Genomic DNA, 17938 nt, shown 5'->3' with positions numbered 1-17938 from the left:
AGTTGATCGGAGCCATGGGGGATGGCGATAACCCAGTGTTGCAGCCACACGTGGTTCCGGAGCAGCAGGCCTGCTCCTGGCGCCCTTGGGAGGGGTCTTCCTGGGGACCACGCCTCCCTTTGGTGCTGGGCCAGGAGCTCTGTGGCTGGAAGATGAGCACAGCCACAGGTAAGGGTGGAAGAAGACTCCAGAGGGCGAGCATTTCCAGGCCAGGTTTGTGCATGCAGCTCCCTTCTCTGCCCATTAGAGCACACCAGCCTCACGGGAGCCGGCAGAACTGCCTGAGGACAGCCCTGAGGCTGAGACCTCCACACTGGATGTGTTTACTGAGAAGTTGCCACCCAGTGGGAGGATCACCAAGACAGAATCACTTGTCATCTCATCTACCAGGTTTGAGTCTGCAAGGGCAGCAGATGGGTGGGCACCGTTAAGGCCCACATGAGGAAGCACAGGCCTCCACCCAGTTTTCTGCTGGCCTGTAACCCTGTAGGCCAGTGTAGCCGAGAGGAGTCTCCTGTCCCATGCTGCCATCCCCAGGATGCTAGGGTGGACAGGAAAGGGCACAGGATGCACAAGGAGGCTGATGGCAATGGCAGTTCCTTGTGAGGGTCTGCTGGACAGGGCTGGAGGCAGCAACAAGCCGGAGGGAAGGGTCTGAGCCCTGGTCAGTCAATGGCCAGGATAGTCCCAACTGGGAGGCATCTGGGTGTCCATGGGTGGAAGGTCTTATGGTGATAGGGCCCTGCCCTGGTATGCTTGGGCCAGACCAGGGGCACAGTCTCCAAGTATCCAGGCTGGGGCATGCCAAGACCCTCTCCTTGGCCTTGTTTCCTGGAGGCACGTGGCATCCCCTGCCTCTGATGACCCTTCCTAGCATAGGTTCCACCCGACCCAGCTCCTCACATCACCTCCAGGACTGGCTGTTCTGAAGCTGGAGCCTTCCAGAGCTGATGCTTTTGTCTTAGCTCCTGGCTTCCCTCAATACCACTGTCTGAGACACAACCCACCCTGGAGGCACAGCAGAGCTACTGTGGGTGTCCTGCTGCTGTCTCGGGCTCTGGCTTCTCTAGCCATAAGCTCAGTGCCCCTGCTCTTCTCCTGCGTTGGGACACCCACCTGGTCTCATGGCACATATGTGAGGGGTCTTGGGGGCAACTGTTTACCCTGACCAAAGCCAGACCTCTCGTATCATGGCCTCTACATCAGCTTTAAATGCTGCTCACCAACCCCATTACTATGTGGATCCATTCATAGAAGCCACCTGCATCAGACCCATGGCCCTAGACACACATGTGCACACACACACACGCACACACACACACACACCCCACGGGTGCTGCTCCCACTGACGCTGTAAAAGGCACTAGGTCAGAGGTACCACCCTCAACACTCAGGCTCATGTATATATTCCTGTTATATCCAGGCTTTCAAGGCAGAGTCTGGGCACTGGCATTTACCCATCAGCGTTGCACATATAGGTCTGGAGTGGCACATGGCTCCACTCCTGCCGTTCCTCCATTCCCTGAGGTCCCCTGCCAGGTCACAGATGAGGAAATGGAGCTGAGCACCGGGTGCTATACAGATGCCCAGTTGTGGTCCTGTGTCACTGCTCATGACTTCATAGAGTTGGAGCTCTGGGTGGCTGTCTTTCCTGGTGTAACACAGTGTGCAGCATGTATGAGCTTGTGGTTTGCCCTGCTTTGCCCTGCCCCACTGCCCCACAACTCCCCAGCCTGCCCTGGCTCCCATAGGTCTGAGACGAAGCCAGCTGGCCGCCGGGGCCGGAGCACATCCCTGAAGGAGCGGCAGCCAGCACGACCACAGAATGAGCGGGCCAACAGCCTAGACAATGAGCGCTGCCCAGACACGAGGAGCCAGCTGCAGGTGTAGTGGGGACAGCGTCCTGGGAGCCCATCTGGAGGGCCTGTCAGAAGTGCTCACTGTAGGTGGGATGGGTCACCATGCAGGGTGGTCTGAGTGCATGGTGGGCAGCTGTCCACCTGTCCCCTGGCTTCCACGACTGCTGGCTGCAGCACATGCAGAGGCACCAGGCTAGAGGAAAAGGCTTGGGCATTTGCAGTCTCCTGGTGTGGACGGGCTTGGTGTTTACAGATCCCCAGGAAGACTGTGTATGACCAGCTGAACCACATCCTTATCTCTGACGACCAGCTCCCTGAGAACATCATTCTTGTCAATACCTCTGACTGGCAGGGGCAGGTAGGAGCAGCCTCTGGAGGTGGGGTCATGCAACACAGCTGAGCAGGGCCCTGCCATGCACCTCCTCCCGGGTGCAGAGCTGGAGCAGGGATCCTGGCAACCAGGTTTGCCTGGGCATGCATGGATCTCCATGGACTCCGTGGGACCCAAGGTGGAGTGGACAAGGGCACCAGGCACTGTGCTGAGGCCATGTCTGCCCATCCCGCCCAGTTCCTTTCTGATGTCCTGCAGAGGCACACACTCCCTGTGGTGTGCACGTGCTCCGCTGCTGATGTCCAGGCAGCCTTCAGCACCATTGTCTCGCGGATACAGAGATAGTGAGTCTGTGACAACTTCCCCAGGGTCCCCTGGGAGCTGGGTGCCCAGCACTTTGGCACCCAAGTGCTGGGCACTCCAGCCCTGCCTACTTCCTTGACAGAGAGCACTCCCTGTCCTGGGGGGAGAGGAGCTGGGGGAAATGGCTCCCCACGTCCTGGCCTTGCTTCAGTTTGGGGTGGATGCCTCGAGCCAGGGGAAAAGCAAAGTTCAGTGGTCACTGTGCGCTGGCTTCAGGCACACTTGGGCAGACGCCGTCCCCCTCAGGTGTCCAGGGGTACAGAGTCCAGGGTTTGGTGACTTTCTGGGGTTGTCACTGTAGAAGCAGCTGCAGCTGGGCATCCAGGCCTCCCTGGGGCTTAACAGAGTGGCCCTTGGGAAGGGGACACCTCCCCTGATGCGTCTGTCCCCTCTCTGCCTCACCCACCTTGGGGTTGTAGCTGCAACTGCAATTCCCAGCCCCCGACCCCAGTGAAGATTGCAGTGGCAGGAGCGCAGCATTACCTCAGCGCCATCCTGCGGCTCTTCGTGGAACAGTTGTCCCACAAGACACCTGACTGGCTTGGCTACATGCGCTTTCTCATCATCCCACTGGGTAAGGGCCGTTTCCTGACCACTGAGCAACACCTGGGCTCAAATGGCTCAGCTGCTGTGGTCGGGGATGAGGCACCAATGTGGTATGTCTCTGTTATTTTAAAAATTTCTGTGTGATACAGTGTACTCTTCAGTAGTTAAGTTTTTGTGTGTGTGTGACACCTGGGATCAAACTGGGGACCTTGCAGTTGCCAGGCAGGCACTTATGCTATTGAGCATATATCCCCAGCCCAGTAGTTTAGTTTTATTTAAGTGAAAAGTGACATGATTATCCTTTGGGTCAGAGGACAAAGCCATTGCCCCTGCAGTGCCTGTGCTGAGCTTCTGTCACCTTAGTTAGTCTCTGAGATTCTAGATTCCAGATCTGGTCTCCATCATCAAAAATAAAAAGGAGGGTCCAGTTAGCCCTCTCAGTTACTGGGACCTGTGGGAGGTGAGGTTCCCCTGGTCTGTGCAGTGCCCACTGCTACAAAGCAGACACGGCCAGTCTGTTGACAAGTGTGAGACACTGGTGTCCTGGGAGCCTTGTAGGGAGCTACAGGAGGTGGGATTCCTCACAGCTCTGATGGGCCTGACAGTGTAGCAGAGAGCCCAGGAACACGCAGCTGGGGGGTGGCAGCCTAGCCATGCAGTGATGGCTCCCCTGGCATACAGGTTCCCACCCCGTGGCCAGGTACCTGGGCTCCGTGGACTACCGCTACCACAACTTCTTCCAGGACCTGGCCTGGAGAGACCTGTTCAATAAACTGGAGGCCCAGAGTGCAGGTGAGACTGGGTGCAGTATTGGGTCAGGGAGGGAACACCCCTGGTATCCATAGACCCTGCACTGGGAGAAGGGCTTCTTGTTGCTGAGACCCTTCCCAAAAGAGCCTCCAAGTGCCTTGCCCTTCTAAGACTCAGACAGCAGGTGAGGCTGAGCCTCAGGCTTGCTGGGAAGACTCCAGGCTCCAGGGAGCAGGTCTGATGCATTAGGGAGAAGGCCTTGCACCACCCACTCTGGAACCATGGGTGACACACTGCTCCCTGCAACCCGGATCTCACCTGGCCGCTCCAATGCCAACCCAGCACCACCTCCTCGTGCAGTGCAGGACACACCAGACATCGTGTCGCGCATCACCCAGTACATCGCAGGTGCCAACTGTGCCCACCAGCTGCCCATTGCTGAGGCCATGCTGACCTACAAGCAGAAGAGGTAATGCCGTGGGCCCACCTCACAGCTGCAACCAGCCAATGTCTTCTGTGACCTCCTGCCCACACTGGCCCAATGGGCCAAGCTGGACTGTCAGAGCCTCTGCTGACCCCAAGTCAGACCAGGATTGTGGGCTGGGTTTAATTAAGCACCTCTTTTTATATATGCTGGAGTTTCTCCAATATAGTGTTCCAAGGTTTGGCTTTATGGGTCCTGGTCTCACTGCTTGAACAGTCAGTGTATGTCCTCAGTTGCCCAGAGTAGAAGCATGAGGTGGATAAAGGTCCTGCTGGGCTCGCACCACCACCAAGTGCTGGCATCTTACAGTGTTAGGCCCCCTGCTAGCCAAGCCTCTGGACAGACCTGCAAGCTGCCCCACTTGCACACAAGCAGAACAGAGACTGAGTCTTTGATGGGTGAAAGGAACCCATGTAGGGATGTGCAGACTCTGCATTCATTCCCTGAGGGCAGACAGCAGTGTGCTGCTGATTTCTAAGCAACATTCAACACCTGCCCTAGACTGAAAGTTAAATTAAAGATCTGTGAGGTACAGTAAGGTCCATGAGGATGGCCAGTACTGTCCTGGCTTGAGCCTGTGCTCACTGTTGGTGGAGAGGAAGTGGTGTGCCTGCATGGGTCCTTTTCCAAGCCAGGCCCTGGGCTCACTCAGCTGGGGGCAGGTAGAGTTTCCCGTGCTGCAGAGCTCTCAGCACCCTTAGGTGCCCTAACATGTCTGTGTTTTCTCTTCGGTGGCTTTCTGCAAGGAAAAGGCATTTTCACTTTGACTTTGCCCTAAGGTACAGCTGTCTGGCCTGTCCTCCCTTGTCTGTCCCAGGCTGGTCTTTAGGGCTTGTTTAGCAGTCGGTGCCCAAATCCCCTCCCCTGATGCCCTAGGAGGCAGGAGGTACCCTCAGGCAGGGTCCCTGTGCACTGAGGAGCAAGTGGGATGCCTCCTCTGCCAGCCCTGCATGAGGTGGGAGCTGCGGGTGGCCTTGCAGTTTCTAGGGCCTGTGTGGCCTGCACAGAGCCTGCTAGAGGAGGCCCAGACCGCTGAAAGTCTGTGATTCTGAGGCCAGGGTGGCATTGCTCCAGCTAAACCAGAGGTAGGCACCAGGACCGTGTTGACCTCTGGCCATTGCCACAGAGATCAGGACCTCTTCATGCTGGGCTCTGCCCCAGGCTGATGTACTTGGCCACCTGCGTGCAGCCCCAGGAGGGAGACATCGTTATTGGTCCCCACTGTGCAGAGACATCACGGTGGGAGGTCACAGAGCTGGTAGAGGACATCTTTCCTCAAGCCACCATCTTCTCAGCCTTGTCTGGCTCCATGATTGGCAGAGGGCAGAGAGAGGTTTTTGGCATTTTCTGTGGAACGCAGCCACATCACAGAAACCCCCACATGAGTTAAAGCACTTTTATCCCCAAGAATGGCTGCACCCTCTGGAAACTTGGGAATGTCAGCCTGCATGAATCCAGGCAGCCCCAGAGGTGCCCTTTCCTGGGCCAGGTGGGTTTGCTGTGTCTTCTGCTCCTGCCTCAGGTCATCTGTTCTCCTAGGGAAGCTGCCCTCACCCTGGCACAGGAAGTGTCAGAGACCAGATACAATACCTTCTAGCCATTCCAGCCATGGGATCTGAGCACCCACACTGTCCTGCTAAACAAGCCCCACAAGTCAGAGAAAGACCAGCCATCATGTCTTCCATCCTATACCCTGGTCACCTGGCTGTGCAGCCAGTGGTCTCTGGAATCTGCATCATGTGCCCTCCCAGCAGCAGTAGCTTCTGTTAGAGTTGGCCCAGCAACAGGAGACCCTGTAACACTCCCACCCAACCCTTCCCATCCTGCCGCCTTACAGAGGTGACACCGGCACATGGTGTGGACGGGTGCCAGTGAAGCCTAGCATTCTGGGCAGAGAGCAGAGCCCTGCCCAGCACTACTCAGCCTTGCCAAGGTGCTGCTTTTGCCTGTGCTCTCCCTGCATACACAATACCTGCTGGCCAGGAACAGGCTTATCCTGTGAGGGTTGCTGGGCTGAGGTCAGACTGCCTGCCTTTGATCCCCCTTTATATTGCAGCCAGTCTCTGGGGCCCAACCAGCCTAACTTTCCAGAAGCCTGTGTGCTACAGTGCAGGAGCCCCTCCACATCTGGGATTGAGCCCTTGTGGCAATTCGGTGTCACCCCTGTCATGCCTGTGCTGGTGTCTGCATGGCCCAGGATGCAGCTTGGCTTTGAGTTCTAGCCGCTTCCTCATGCTGTAATGTCTCCTGTGTCTTGGCCACACGTGGCCCTGCAGAGGACAAATCGCCCTGGGAGTTGGAGTTCTCCACATGCTGGGGAGCAGCACCACCCATCTGCCACTTTGATCTGGGCCCAAAGGGACTCAGCTGTCACTGAGATTTCCATGCACCAACCTGCCCCCAGGGACAGAAGACACCCCAGTGGATGGCCACCCCATGAGATGCCCCTTGTACCTAGGGGCAGCTGGGCCCAGGTTACAGACTATTTGTTTTTTGAGATGGACAGAGCAGGTGGTTCTCTTGATGCTGCTTCCCTAAGAGAAGGAATGAAGGCTGGGAATTTGGTTGTCGTCTATAGTGGTATAGACAGAGTCTGTAGGCATTCCATCCCAAGGCTGCTGCCAGGTCTTCAGGGTGGAGATGGAGGACAGAGAGCGGCTCCCTACAAGGACTTGCCTCAGCTGGCAGCAGCTGCTTACGCATTGTGGGCAGGACCACACCAATGCTGCTGACCCAGCTTGTGGGCACCTGAAGCGCCTGAGTCCTCTACCTCCACCAGGCTCTGAGGACATGGAGATGGCATAGGTGCTCAGGGCAGGCAGCTATACTTTCCCAGCCTCCCTCCAGAGGCTGCTCCTTAAAGGCCCATTTACTGGGTGGTACCCAGCACAGGGCTGTCTCTGAGTGGTGTCCCTGAACTGAGCAGTTGGAAATTCCCAGACCATCAGGAGGAGACCTCTACACCCTGATTGTGGTGCAGCCACCCCTAATCAGTGCAGACCACCCTCCACAAGGTTTGAGATCTATGGGACATGGGTGGCTCCAGGTCCAGCAGAGAACCAACTTGGTGGGTGGCATGAACAGACAGGATTGGGCTGAGCTGGCTGGTACCTATGTGACAGGAGCCTGTGTAGAAAAGTACAGTCCCATGAGCCCTGTGCTCTGTCCTTTCAGGCTTATTCGGATTGCACTGGTGTAAAGACCCCTCTCCCTTCCTGCATGCAGCTTGTCAGGGGGACCAACATGTCAAGCTGGGCAGAGTCCCAGGGGGCAGGCTAGGGCCTGGGATCCTGGGCTTGGGGCTGCTGCTGAGGTACAGGGCGAGGAGCAAGCTGGCGGCAGTGTGAGGGAAGCATGACTGTGTGTTTTCCTTGCTCTTAGCCCTGATGAAGAGTCCTCCCAGAGGTTCATTCCCTTTGTTGGGGTAAGTACCGTCACTACACCCACTGGGCCAGGGTGCCTTTCCTAAGAGTGCTTTTGCATTGGCCCGTGTATCCCACAGCCTCCTCCCCACGTGAGCCCTGGACTGCCTCAAAGCCCACCGCTCCCTTCCCATGTCCAAGGGGGTGGCACCCATCTAGGAAGGGCCTGTGCCCATTTATGCACATTGCCCTGGGCATTGGCTCAGGCCCAGGCGGTACTGGCCTGGCATCACAGCTCAGGGCAAGAGTTGGGGAAGGGAGGGCCTGGCCAGCTTACTCCGACTGGGCTGAAGCTGTGGTTCCTCCTGCTGGAAACTGAGGGCACCTCATGTTTCCTCCCAATCCCATCTGTATGGCCAGCACTTTGTCATTGTATACTGTAGCCAAGGGTCTATTGGGAAGCCCTACAATAGTGAGACCAATGGCTTCCAGGAAGGCAAGGGGTCTGGATGGCAGCTGAACCACAGGAGTGACAGCATTCACGTAGAGACGCCTCTCCCATGAGCCTCTGTGTGGTGACAAGTATACACTGTGCTCTCAGGCACTTGGCCTATCGCCGCATATGAAACAGTGTCAGTTCACTAAAGTGACACAGCCTCGGGGAGAGTGGCTACCACACTGCACAGTACAAGTCTAGCGTGGTTCCTCTCAGCCCACACAGGCATCTGGCTGCATGTAGGATGTGTGTCCCTTACGCCTGCCTCCTAGTCTTGGCCAGCCAGTCACCATCTTCTCTTAGATCCTAGGCATGGTAGTTTGGTAGCCGTAGGGACCAGGCAGGGCGGGGAGCCAGCTGACACCCATGGCCTGCAGCAATGTCTGTCTTTCCAGGTTGTGAAGGTTGGGATTGTGGAGCCATCCTCTGCCACGTCAGGTAACTTCATCTCTTCCTGAGGCCCTCACGTGAGGCCCTTGGTTCAGATGGTCCCACAGCGTAGTGGTACCCTGAGCCTAAAGGCCTGGTGCAGCCTTGCCACTTCTCATTTGGCCATGCAAAACTCCTGGACAAGAAAGAACCTCCTGCCATCCTTGGCCTAGGCCTCTCTGCCTGCACCCACTCTTCCCTGCTGCCAGAGGCGCTATACCCATCTCTTCAGATCTTGGTCCCCAGGCCTGCCCACAGCCTCACTGCTGGTCTATGACTTCTCCTAAAGGTGACTCAGATGATGCAGCCCCCTCAGGCCCCAGTGTGCTCTCCTCCACTCCACCGTCCACGTCGCCTGCAGCCAAGGAGGCCTCACCTACCCCGCCGTCCTCCCCATCAGTGAGCGGAGGCCTATCCTCCCCTAGGTAAATGGCATAGCCTCACCTTGCTTGTTCTGAGCTGACACCTGCCTCTATGTGTTCAGCCCATCAGAGCCCTGAGGTAGAGGTCCTGGCTCCCCACCTAGAACCAGAATGGAATGGGCCCAGCTTTTCCACTGTGTGCTGTGGGGGACAGACGTTACTGAGTTGTGAATGCTCATGGGCTACTGGGCTACTTGGAGCCTGCCTGCAACTCTTCATAGGGCACCTTTCCCAAGAAAGGCTGAAGGGGGGCCAGGGAGATGGCTCAGTAGAATAAGTGCTTGCCTGGCAAACGCAAGGGTCTGAGTTCAATCCCCGGGTCCGCAAAAAAAAAAAAGGCTGAAGGATGTGGGGCAGCTATAGGTTCTGCAAACCCCCTACTGGGGGCAGCTTCCAGACCACCTAGGTCTGGCTCACTGCTCACCCAGAGCCAGGTTTCTTTCTTTCTTTTTTTTTTTTTTTTTTTGTGGAACCAGGGAATTGAACTCAGACCCTTGTGCTTGCCAGGGAAGCACTTATTCTACTGAGCCATCTCCCCAGCCGAGAGCCAGGTTTCACTGGGTGTTTGTACCCCCCATGGGCCTCAAGGCCCTGGCAATGCCAACTTCTCATCCAAGACTCCTCAGCCAGTCTCTCATGGTGTCAGTGCCAGGGCCACAGGCATTCCAGCCAACCCGCATGTAAATGGCTCTACAGAATATCCTGTAGTCCATGGCCAGCACATTGAGACAGGTATTGGCCAGACCTTTGCCTGTGACAGCAATTCTGCCATCCCCAGAATGGCAGCTGTGGGTGTGAGCACCTTACTCTGCCTTTCACAGCCAAGGTGTCGGCGCCGAGCTCATGGGACTACAGGTGGATTACTGGACAGCAGCACCTCCTGCAGACAGGAAGAGGGATGCCGAGAAGAAGGACCTGCCCACCACCAAAAACACGCTCAAGTGCACTTTCCGGTCCCTCCAGGTCAGCAGGCTGCCCAGCAGTGGCGATGCCACAGCCACACCTACCATGTCCATGACTGTGGTCACCAAGGAGAAGAACAAGAAGGGTGAGGTGGGGAGGTGGGCTGATCAGGGCTGGACAGTGGGAGGGGATACCCCTTGGTGACTGGGAGATGTCACCCACCAGTACACTTGTATGGTTCCCAGTAAACTTGAGGGGCCCAAGGCAGACCTCAGAGTGGAGGCTGGACAGCATGCTGGATGGCACAGCCCCCGGGCCTCGGCACACAGGGAGCCTGAGCAGCCCTCCTGCCCTGCTCACCTGGGGGAGCTCTGGCCAGCTGGGCTAAGGGAGCAGTAGGCCACAATAGGGCCCTTTTCCTCCCAGTGATGTTTTTGCCCAAGAAAACGAAAGACAAGGACGTGGAATCCAAAAGCCAGTGTATCGAGGGCATCAGCCGCCTGATCTGCACAGCCAAGCACCAGCAGAACATGCTGCGGGGTGAGCACGGTGGCCGGGATGTCGGGTCTGGTCTGTGACCCATGGTCTCATTTAGTTCTGTGTATAGAACAAAAGCAGAGCAGAGGGTGGCTCTTGGGGTGACTTTTAAAATCCAGCACAAAAACTGCCAGTTTTGCTACAAAACACACATTACACAGTTCATACTCAGAATACCTCCCAATGAAGCAGGCACTTGAGTGCACCAAACAGCTTTTCCAATTTAAATAATTTTTAATTCTTTCTACATTTTTCAAGAACTGATTTGTGCATTTCCAAGTGTTTGACAGAGGGTCCTCCCAAGGAACCGATCCAGAACATGGATCTCTCTGTTTTCCTTTCTGTGAGCCAAGTCTGATGGCCCCTAGATGGCGGCCAGCCCGGTCTGGCCATAGCAACTTTCAGGTGGAGGTGTTTTCAGTGGGTTTGGGGGTCTCACACCTGACCCCTATGGGCAGGAACTTGTTGGCAGCAGCTTCTGCTTAACCGCTGGCCAAACTTCTCTTGTTCATAGAGGGCAGGCATCAGGAAGGGCCTGGCAATCAAGGCTCCTGGGCAATCTGTGCCTCCAGGTTTGGGCTCCTTCAACTTCTGGCCCGCAGGGAGGCCGTGGGCTGGGTGGGTAGGGTGGTCAGGCAGTCAGGCAGCCCTCTCCCACAGTCCTCATCGACGGCGTGGAGTGCAGTGATGTCAAGTTCTTCCAGCTGGCCGCCCAATGGTCCTCGCATGTGAAGCACTTCCCCATCTGCATCTTCGGACACTCCAAGGCCACCTTCTAGCCCTACTCACCGAGAGGCCACCACAGGACCACACAGGACCACGGAGAGGCCCATGTTTCTGTTAACATTTGAGTTTACTACAAAGACAGATCCTTAAAAACACAAAGAAACAGTCTTAAGTCCGAATGTGCTCACAGCTGGAAACTAAGGTCAGCTCCCTGCTGGGTGCTGAGTAATCGCTCTGCTTATTAACCAGACATTTGGCCCAGCAAATGCAAGGCTGTGGGGCCCAGAGAGGTTTTGCTTCATCTGCAGGAGCCCCCAGAGCCTACAGCAAGGAGGGTTCTGCCTGAGTCCTGCCCTTTCCAGAAGCCAGGATACTGCTTCCTCTGGAAGCTTTGAGCTTGGTGGCAAGAGGCCAAAGGTTGCAGGCATGCTCAGCTTCCTGACAGAGGACACCCCCAATCCCAGGACCACCCATGTGGGGCTCCCAATAAACTCCAGCCTCCAAGCAGAGGTTTTATAGTAGCAGATCTTTCTAATGCTCTCAAATACACGTTACTGTATAGCTGCCAAACAGTTGCTCTTCTGAAGTCCCCAGCAGGTCTTGCCCTACTCCAGCCCCTCACTGGTCAGAGACTGAGGCTGTGCAGACTTTGTCAGTCCCAGAGGTTCCCTACAGATAGCCCACTGTCCAGGCTGTTCTGCTGTACCATTTGCACACCCCACTTGCCTGCTGTCCAGGACTGGTTCTGGTTCTGCTGGTATCTGGGTTGGGATCCAGGACTCTGGTCACCTGGTGAGCAGGTGTCCATGGAAGACCTTCAGCAACTGTGTGGGCAGAGGGAGGTCAGGCAGGCTGGCCTGTCACAGGGCCAGGCACACTTGCAGTGCTGGGGCCCTCCTGGCCAAACTCCTGAGAGCAGCATGTTGCATTAGGACCCTACCCTGGGGGAAGCCCTACCCTAACTCGCCCATGAATGAGAAGGCTGTCCACCTGACAGCCAGCCCCAGCAGATGACAGCTCAGTGCTGCCTCCCCCACGAAGTTCACACCTGGGGTCTCCTAAGAAAGGCCACCTAGCCTCTTCCTTGGCTATGAACACTAGTGACCCTCCCTGCCGGGGAAATAGCTCAGTAGAGTAAGTGCTTGCCTGGCAAGTACAAGGACCTGAGTTCAATTCCCGGTTCCGCAAAAAAAACACCAACTAGTGACCCTCCCAGAAGCTCTGGGCCTGGTGTCTTGAGAGCTGTATAAGCTTACTCAGAAAACAGTGCCCAACTGCAGGACTGGCTTAGTCACAGAGGAGTCTCCATTTTCCTGGGAAGAGGGTGGTCCATTTCCTCACCAGTTATCTACCTGCTTACCTGTTCCCTTCTCAGGTGGCTGAACAGTTTGTCCAGGGGGGGAACCCTGGGGATAGCAACTAGGTCTGGGTTCTGCCCCAGTGCCCTGGATGCAAATCTTGGACAGCCTGAGAACGTCCTTCTGATTAACCCCTGTGGCTCCCCGGTCACCTAGGAGTAGAGCCTGAGGCACTGCCTGGCAGATAGCCTCTGGAGAAAGGGATCAGGCTAGCTCAGTGTCAAGGCCTTCAGAGCCTATTGTATCTTCTTACCCAGTTTCTTCCTAAAAATCACATTGGTAGGAAAGGAGCTGCCTAGGCACCTTGCTGTGGGCAGCCCTTCCTGGGAGACCACCTCCCCTGGGATTGGCTCCACAGCCCCACCCTTGCTCAGGTAAGGAGAGTGGAGAGGGTCTGGGTGGAACCTGCGTCCAGCAACTACAGAGAAGGCGCCCCTCTGTCCTCGTGTCGAGTGCTGTGAGGTCTCAACTGCAGCAGTGCGGATGGACACCTGGGCTATGCTCCCCTCCCCTTGGTTCCGTCAGTTGGAGGGATGGTTTCATTTCCCCTGCCTACCTCATCGAGCTGTTCTACGGATTCATGGAAAAGCACTTTGACCTCTGGAGGGGTGAGAAGCCAAAGCCATCTGACAGCTGATGTGACCGGGGCAGTGGGAGGCGGGAGGTGGGCTTCCCAGCCCTACCAGTCACGGCCGGGCCGGACCGGGCCAGGCCGGCAGCCGCTGACCATGGCCTTGTCTTCGTCCCTTCCGGCGCCGAGGTCCCCGGGGGCTCGGGCTGCGCCCAGCTCGCAGTGACTGTTTGGTGTCTACGGTGTTACGTGTTGCTAATTTTTTTAATGGGAAGCAGGATTAATGTAAATAGCAGACGCTAATCTGTCCCATGTGGACGACTCTAAGGTGCTGAAGCGACATTAATAAACTGAAGGCACTCTTGCCGCTCGCTGCTCTGCTTCTTCTCTGCCACGACACGAGGGCGCGGGGCGGAAGCGGAAGCTCGGGCGGGGCGCGGGGCGCGGGGCGGGAGCTCCTCGGGCAAGGGCCCTCCCCGCGGGCCGCCGTTGCGCGGCGCTCTTGGCCTGCCGTTTGGTGCTCCTCCGTGGTACCCGCTTCCTGAACCGCATAGACTCGTCCTCCTCTGTCTCCCGCCGCACAGACTCGGCGCTGTGTCGCGTCCCCGCAGGCTCGGTCGTCGTCCCCAAGGCCCCGCCCCCTTTGTCCTCGACCCTATAGGTCCCATCCCTCTCCGTCCCTGGGACCCCTCCCCCCTCTGTGAGTCCGCCGGGACACTCCCTGGCTTCCTTGTACCCTCCGCGGAGCAGACCCCGGGAGCGGGTGGGAAGGAGGGTTGTGGCCCTGGTTGTAGGTGTGTGAGTTTGGAGGAGAGCTCATAGGAGGGAGGGAGGCAGGCAGGCAGGCAGGCAGGCAGCTGAGGGCTGGCACCCCTCGAGGGAACCGGGGAGGCCGTGCAAAGCTGGTCTGCGGGTCTGCACTGGGCAGGACTGAGGCACTGAAAGGCAGTATCTCCCTCCACCTCAGGGGTCAAGGGCTGTGGGAGCAGATCACCCCGAAGCCCCCTCTGGGGGCAAGGAACTGGGCAGGGGCTGGAAGATGCTCACAACAGAGTTTCACCTTGCTGCCTCTTGGGAGCTGGGGACCCACCCCTACTCTATGCTGCTCCACCCCCAGAGTCCCAAGGTGCAGACCCACCTGCAGGAGTAGAGATGGACAACAGGCAGATGTGTCCCCCGGGGAGGACCTGGCAGTCACAGCATCCTGAGGAGTGCAGGCAGCCCCCTCACCCTTGCAGCCCAATGGCAGCCTGGGGCCAGCCTAGAGCCCAGGGCAACGCTCAACAAGGACTGCAGACACAGGACTGGGTAAGCAGGAGGCTCTGGAAGGAGGCTGGGGCGGGGCTGGTTTCAGGGAATAGACGAGGGGCCTCGAGCCCAAGGAGAGACCCGAAGGGTACTGTGGTGAAAGGTGAGAGGCTCTGCCCATTGCTGGATAGGCACCAAGATAGCTTATACCCTGTTTGCCTCTCCCTGCTGAGTACAGTGAGGCCAGAAGAGGGTGCAAGACAAACCTGTCACATTCCTCACCAGTGCCTGTTATCACCCAGTGCCCACCGCCTGCACCATTCTTAGTACAGAAGGTGTTCTGAAGTGGCAGAGAGAATGAGCTCGCCACAGCAGAGTGCCCTCCTGACCAGGTAGGCAGCTGTGACTGAAACACTTGGTAGCTCTGCCTGTGACAACCCCAGGCTAGAAGCAAATCCCCTGTACCCCACCCCTGGACAGCAAGTAGTGAATGTGGTTTACACATAATAGTAGTGGAGAGAGGAACAGATCCAGCTGTGTACACCTGGAGACATGCCATAGGCAGAAAAAGCCAGACCGTCTGTGTGGTTCTACTTTGGGAGGGGTCCAAGCCCAGCCAGATGGTCCAGCCTGGGACCAGACAAATACTCAAGAAGCTTCTGATCTTGTAGCCAGGCCACTGTGGGGAGCCTGCCAGGCCGTGTGCTGCTGTGCATGTGTCTGCAGATGTGATCACTAGGTTAGAAGAAGCAGAGAAAGAATCTAGCTCCCAGCTGTGTGGCCATGTTACGCCTTCCTAGGCGTGTCCTCTATTACCCAGTGCCTTTGAGATCTCTGAAAGGGTGCCAGGCTGACCTGTGTGACAACCAGCTAGGAGATGCCTCAGCTTTTGTGAGGCCAACACTCTGTGACAGGCAGTCTAGACCACAGGTGCCAGCACAGCCACCTGGTGAGGACTGCTCAAGAAGATGGATGTGTGGCTTCCATCCTGAGTGGTGGGGGTGAAGAACACAGGGCCCTCTGGCTGAAGAGGCAGGGATAGAAGGAAACACTAGATCTACACTGGGATGCTGCCTGGGACAGGGAGTTGCTGCAGTGTCTGACACCATGATCCTCCTCTGAGTTTGGCTCCTATGTGATGTTCCTGGGCCTTGTCCCTTCACTGTCCTCTAGCCCTGCTGCTGGCTGTGGCCCTGAGAGGTACCTAGGTTGTACTCTTTTCATCTTATGAGGTGTCTCGTGTTTGTTCCCCAGGCGTAGAATGTTCTTCAGGGTCTTTCCACAACGGGTCTCCTCTTAGGTGTCACCTCCTCAGGTACCCTAGCCCATCGAGTATAAGTACTTCATCCCTCCCTCTTTAAGTCTGAGCCCCCAGAGCCACCTCCTCTGCTGTGCTTGACATGGGCCTCAGTGCCACACACATAGCTGGACGCATGTTCACAGAAGACAGCAACCTGGAGCTGAGGCTAGAGGCCAAGGAGACCACCCCAGCAGGTGGTCCCCAGCTGTCCAGCCCAGAGCAGTGGGCAGAGCTCCAGACACAGGACTTATGCTTCCTGACAATCCAGCCACGTGCTTGCAGAGAGCTTGAAGTGAGATGGGAGCCACAACACAGAAAACTGGGGGAAGGGTTGAGTGGGAAGGAACAGAAGTGGGGTACCTCCCTCCACCCACATACCTAATTCCAGCCTCATCTTCCCGAGTGAGCGAGCAGCCCAGGAGCACTGGCCTCCTGAAGCCCAGCCCATTGGAAGATGTGTGACTGTCTTGGTTAGTCTGGAAGAACTGACTGGAATCTATGCATGTAAACAGACTTAGAAGGAGAAGACAGGTATAGTCCATGTAGATACAACAGCAGGCTTGAGGAGATTAACTAGTGAAGAAGGCCTATTCACATTGGACAACAGGAGTAACGTTAGAAACTATGCAAAACCTGTTAGAGAGGAACTTTAAAACTTCAGAAGAGGGGACAGGGAGATGGCTCAGTGGAATAAGCGCTTCCCTGGCAAGCGCAAGGGCCTGAGTTCAATCCCCAGTTCTGGAAAAAAAAAAAAAAACCCTGCAGAAGAAGCAGCGATGTTATGTTCATGACCAGAAATACTTGCCAGCATAGGTTCTCTGGAGGCATTACATGATTCTGTATATCACAATCAAAATATTAAACACTTAATTCCTGTTTTGATCCCAGCAGACAGGGATTTGTGTCACACACCTTTGACTACCAGTCATGAAAACTAAGGTAGGGGGCTTGGGAGATGGCTTAGTGGAATAAGCACTTGCCTGGCAAGTGCAGGGCCCTGAGTTCAATCCCTGGTTCCACCAAAAAAAAAAAAAAAACCACCCTAAGATAGTATAAATATCTGGATAGGAAAGACTAAATTGTCACCATTTACAGAAATGTATTGCCTACTTAGAAAATCTCAAGTCAGTTAAATATATGCACATGAAAGAGGAAGGTTGATTGTATGATTACCATTTGAAATTTAGTAATTTCTTTTTTTTTAAACAAAGTTTTTTTAAAAATTTTATTTATTTGTGTGTGTGTGTGTGTGTGTGTGTGTGTGGCCAGCTCAGCCCACCAGGGGGCAGGGCTGGCTGGCATGTGGTACTGGGGGATTGAACCGCAGTCCCTGTGCTTTGCTAAGCTTGTTCTAAGTAGGTGCTTTAGTCCACAGAGCCATCTCCCCAGCCCCGAAATTTAGTAATTTCAATATACTAAAAATAAGCAACCAGAAACCGCAATAGGAAAGGATCCCATTTACTGTAACAACATGTACTATGAAATCCCTAAAATCTGGTTGTTTCAATGTTGCGGTGCTCACCTATAGTCCCAGTTACTTAGATAGCTGAGGCAGCAGAACTGCAGGTTTAAGGCCCACCTGAGCCACTCACTGAAACCCTATTTCAAAAAAAAAAAATTAAAAAACCAAAAAGTGTTGCAGATATCACTTGATGGTAGAACATTTGTCTAGCATGTATAAGGCCCTAGGTCCAACCAGGCATGGTGGCACACATCTATAATCTCAGCACTTGATAGCCTGAGGCAGGAGGGTCACTGTGAGTTCAAGGCCAGTCTGAACTGCATAGTGAGACCCTGTCTCTAAAAGACAAAGTGAAAAGGCCTCAGGTGCAATCCCCAGTACCACAAAAGATAGAAAAAAGGTGGGGGAGGGAGGAAGAAAACACAAAGCTAACACGAAGTACTACTGAATAACTTAACAAGATTTTGTGGAAATGTGTACCATATTATTGGATGGGCATACTTAATTTGGGGAGGGGTGCTGGAGATAGAACTCAGGACCTAGCACTATGCCACATATACTTTTTGTTTGTTTGTTTGTTTGTTTGTTTGTTTGTGTGGTGCTGGGGATTGAATTCAGGATCCTGTGCTTGCCAGGCAAGCACTTATTCTACTGAGCTGTCTCCGCAGCCCACACTTTTATTTTTTTGAGTTAGGATCTAAGTCACTAAATTGTCCAAGCTGGGCTTGAATTTGTGATTCTCCTACCTTCAAACTCTCAGAGTGCTGGTATTATACTACTACATCTGGCTA

At 55.4% G+C, this 17938-nt stretch overlaps 2 protein-coding genes across 9 annotated transcripts in view; both read left to right on the top strand.

The window, feature by feature from the left end:
* The window catches only part of Pacs2 (phosphofurin acidic cluster sorting protein 2), a 64489-nt gene extending 51509 nt beyond the window's left edge, over nt 1–12980 (top strand). For 3 of the 8 annotated variants that reach the window (XM_023705644.1, XM_023705640.1, XM_023705637.1), the window contains 14 exons: nt 248–390; nt 1752–1884; nt 2113–2217; nt 2428–2534; nt 2973–3127; nt 3781–3891; nt 4192–4318; nt 5080–5112; nt 7715–7757; nt 8587–8629; nt 8910–9045; nt 9864–10090; nt 10372–10485; nt 11143–12980. In XM_023705644.1, coding sequence (XP_023561412.1) covers nt 248–390; nt 1752–1884; nt 2113–2217; nt 2428–2534; nt 2973–3127; nt 3781–3891; nt 4192–4318; nt 5080–5112; nt 7715–7757; nt 8587–8629; nt 8910–9045; nt 9864–10090; nt 10372–10485; nt 11143–11261 — 1596 coding nt within the window. In that variant the 3' untranslated portion in view covers nt 11262–12980. The remainder of the gene's footprint in view (nt 1–247; nt 391–1751; nt 1885–2112; nt 2218–2427; nt 2535–2972; nt 3128–3780; nt 3892–4191; nt 4319–5079; nt 5113–7714; nt 7758–8586; nt 8630–8909; nt 9046–9863; nt 10091–10371; nt 10486–11142) is intronic. The other 5 variants (XM_023705643.1, XM_004645366.2, XM_023705639.1 and 2 more) reach the window with 4 other exon arrangements.
* Nucleotides 12981–14176: 1196 nt separating this feature from the next.
* Nucleotides 14177–17938, top strand: part of Mta1 (metastasis associated 1) — a 54479-nt gene continuing 50717 nt past the window's right edge. The window contains exons 1-2 of the mRNA XM_023705651.1: nt 14177–14263; nt 14403–14445. Coding sequence (XP_023561419.1) covers nt 14177–14263; nt 14403–14445 — 130 coding nt within the window. The remainder of the gene's footprint in view (nt 14264–14402; nt 14446–17938) is intronic.

The sequence above is a fragment of the Octodon degus genome, unplaced genomic scaffold (assembly GCF_000260255.1).
Source record: "Octodon degus isolate 3935 unplaced genomic scaffold, OctDeg1.0 scaffold00226, whole genome shotgun sequence".
NCBI lineage: Eukaryota > Metazoa > Chordata > Mammalia > Rodentia > Octodontidae > Octodon > Octodon degus.
Note: the sequence above shows the minus strand (reverse complement) of the source record. Positions and strands in the feature narration are given on the sequence as shown.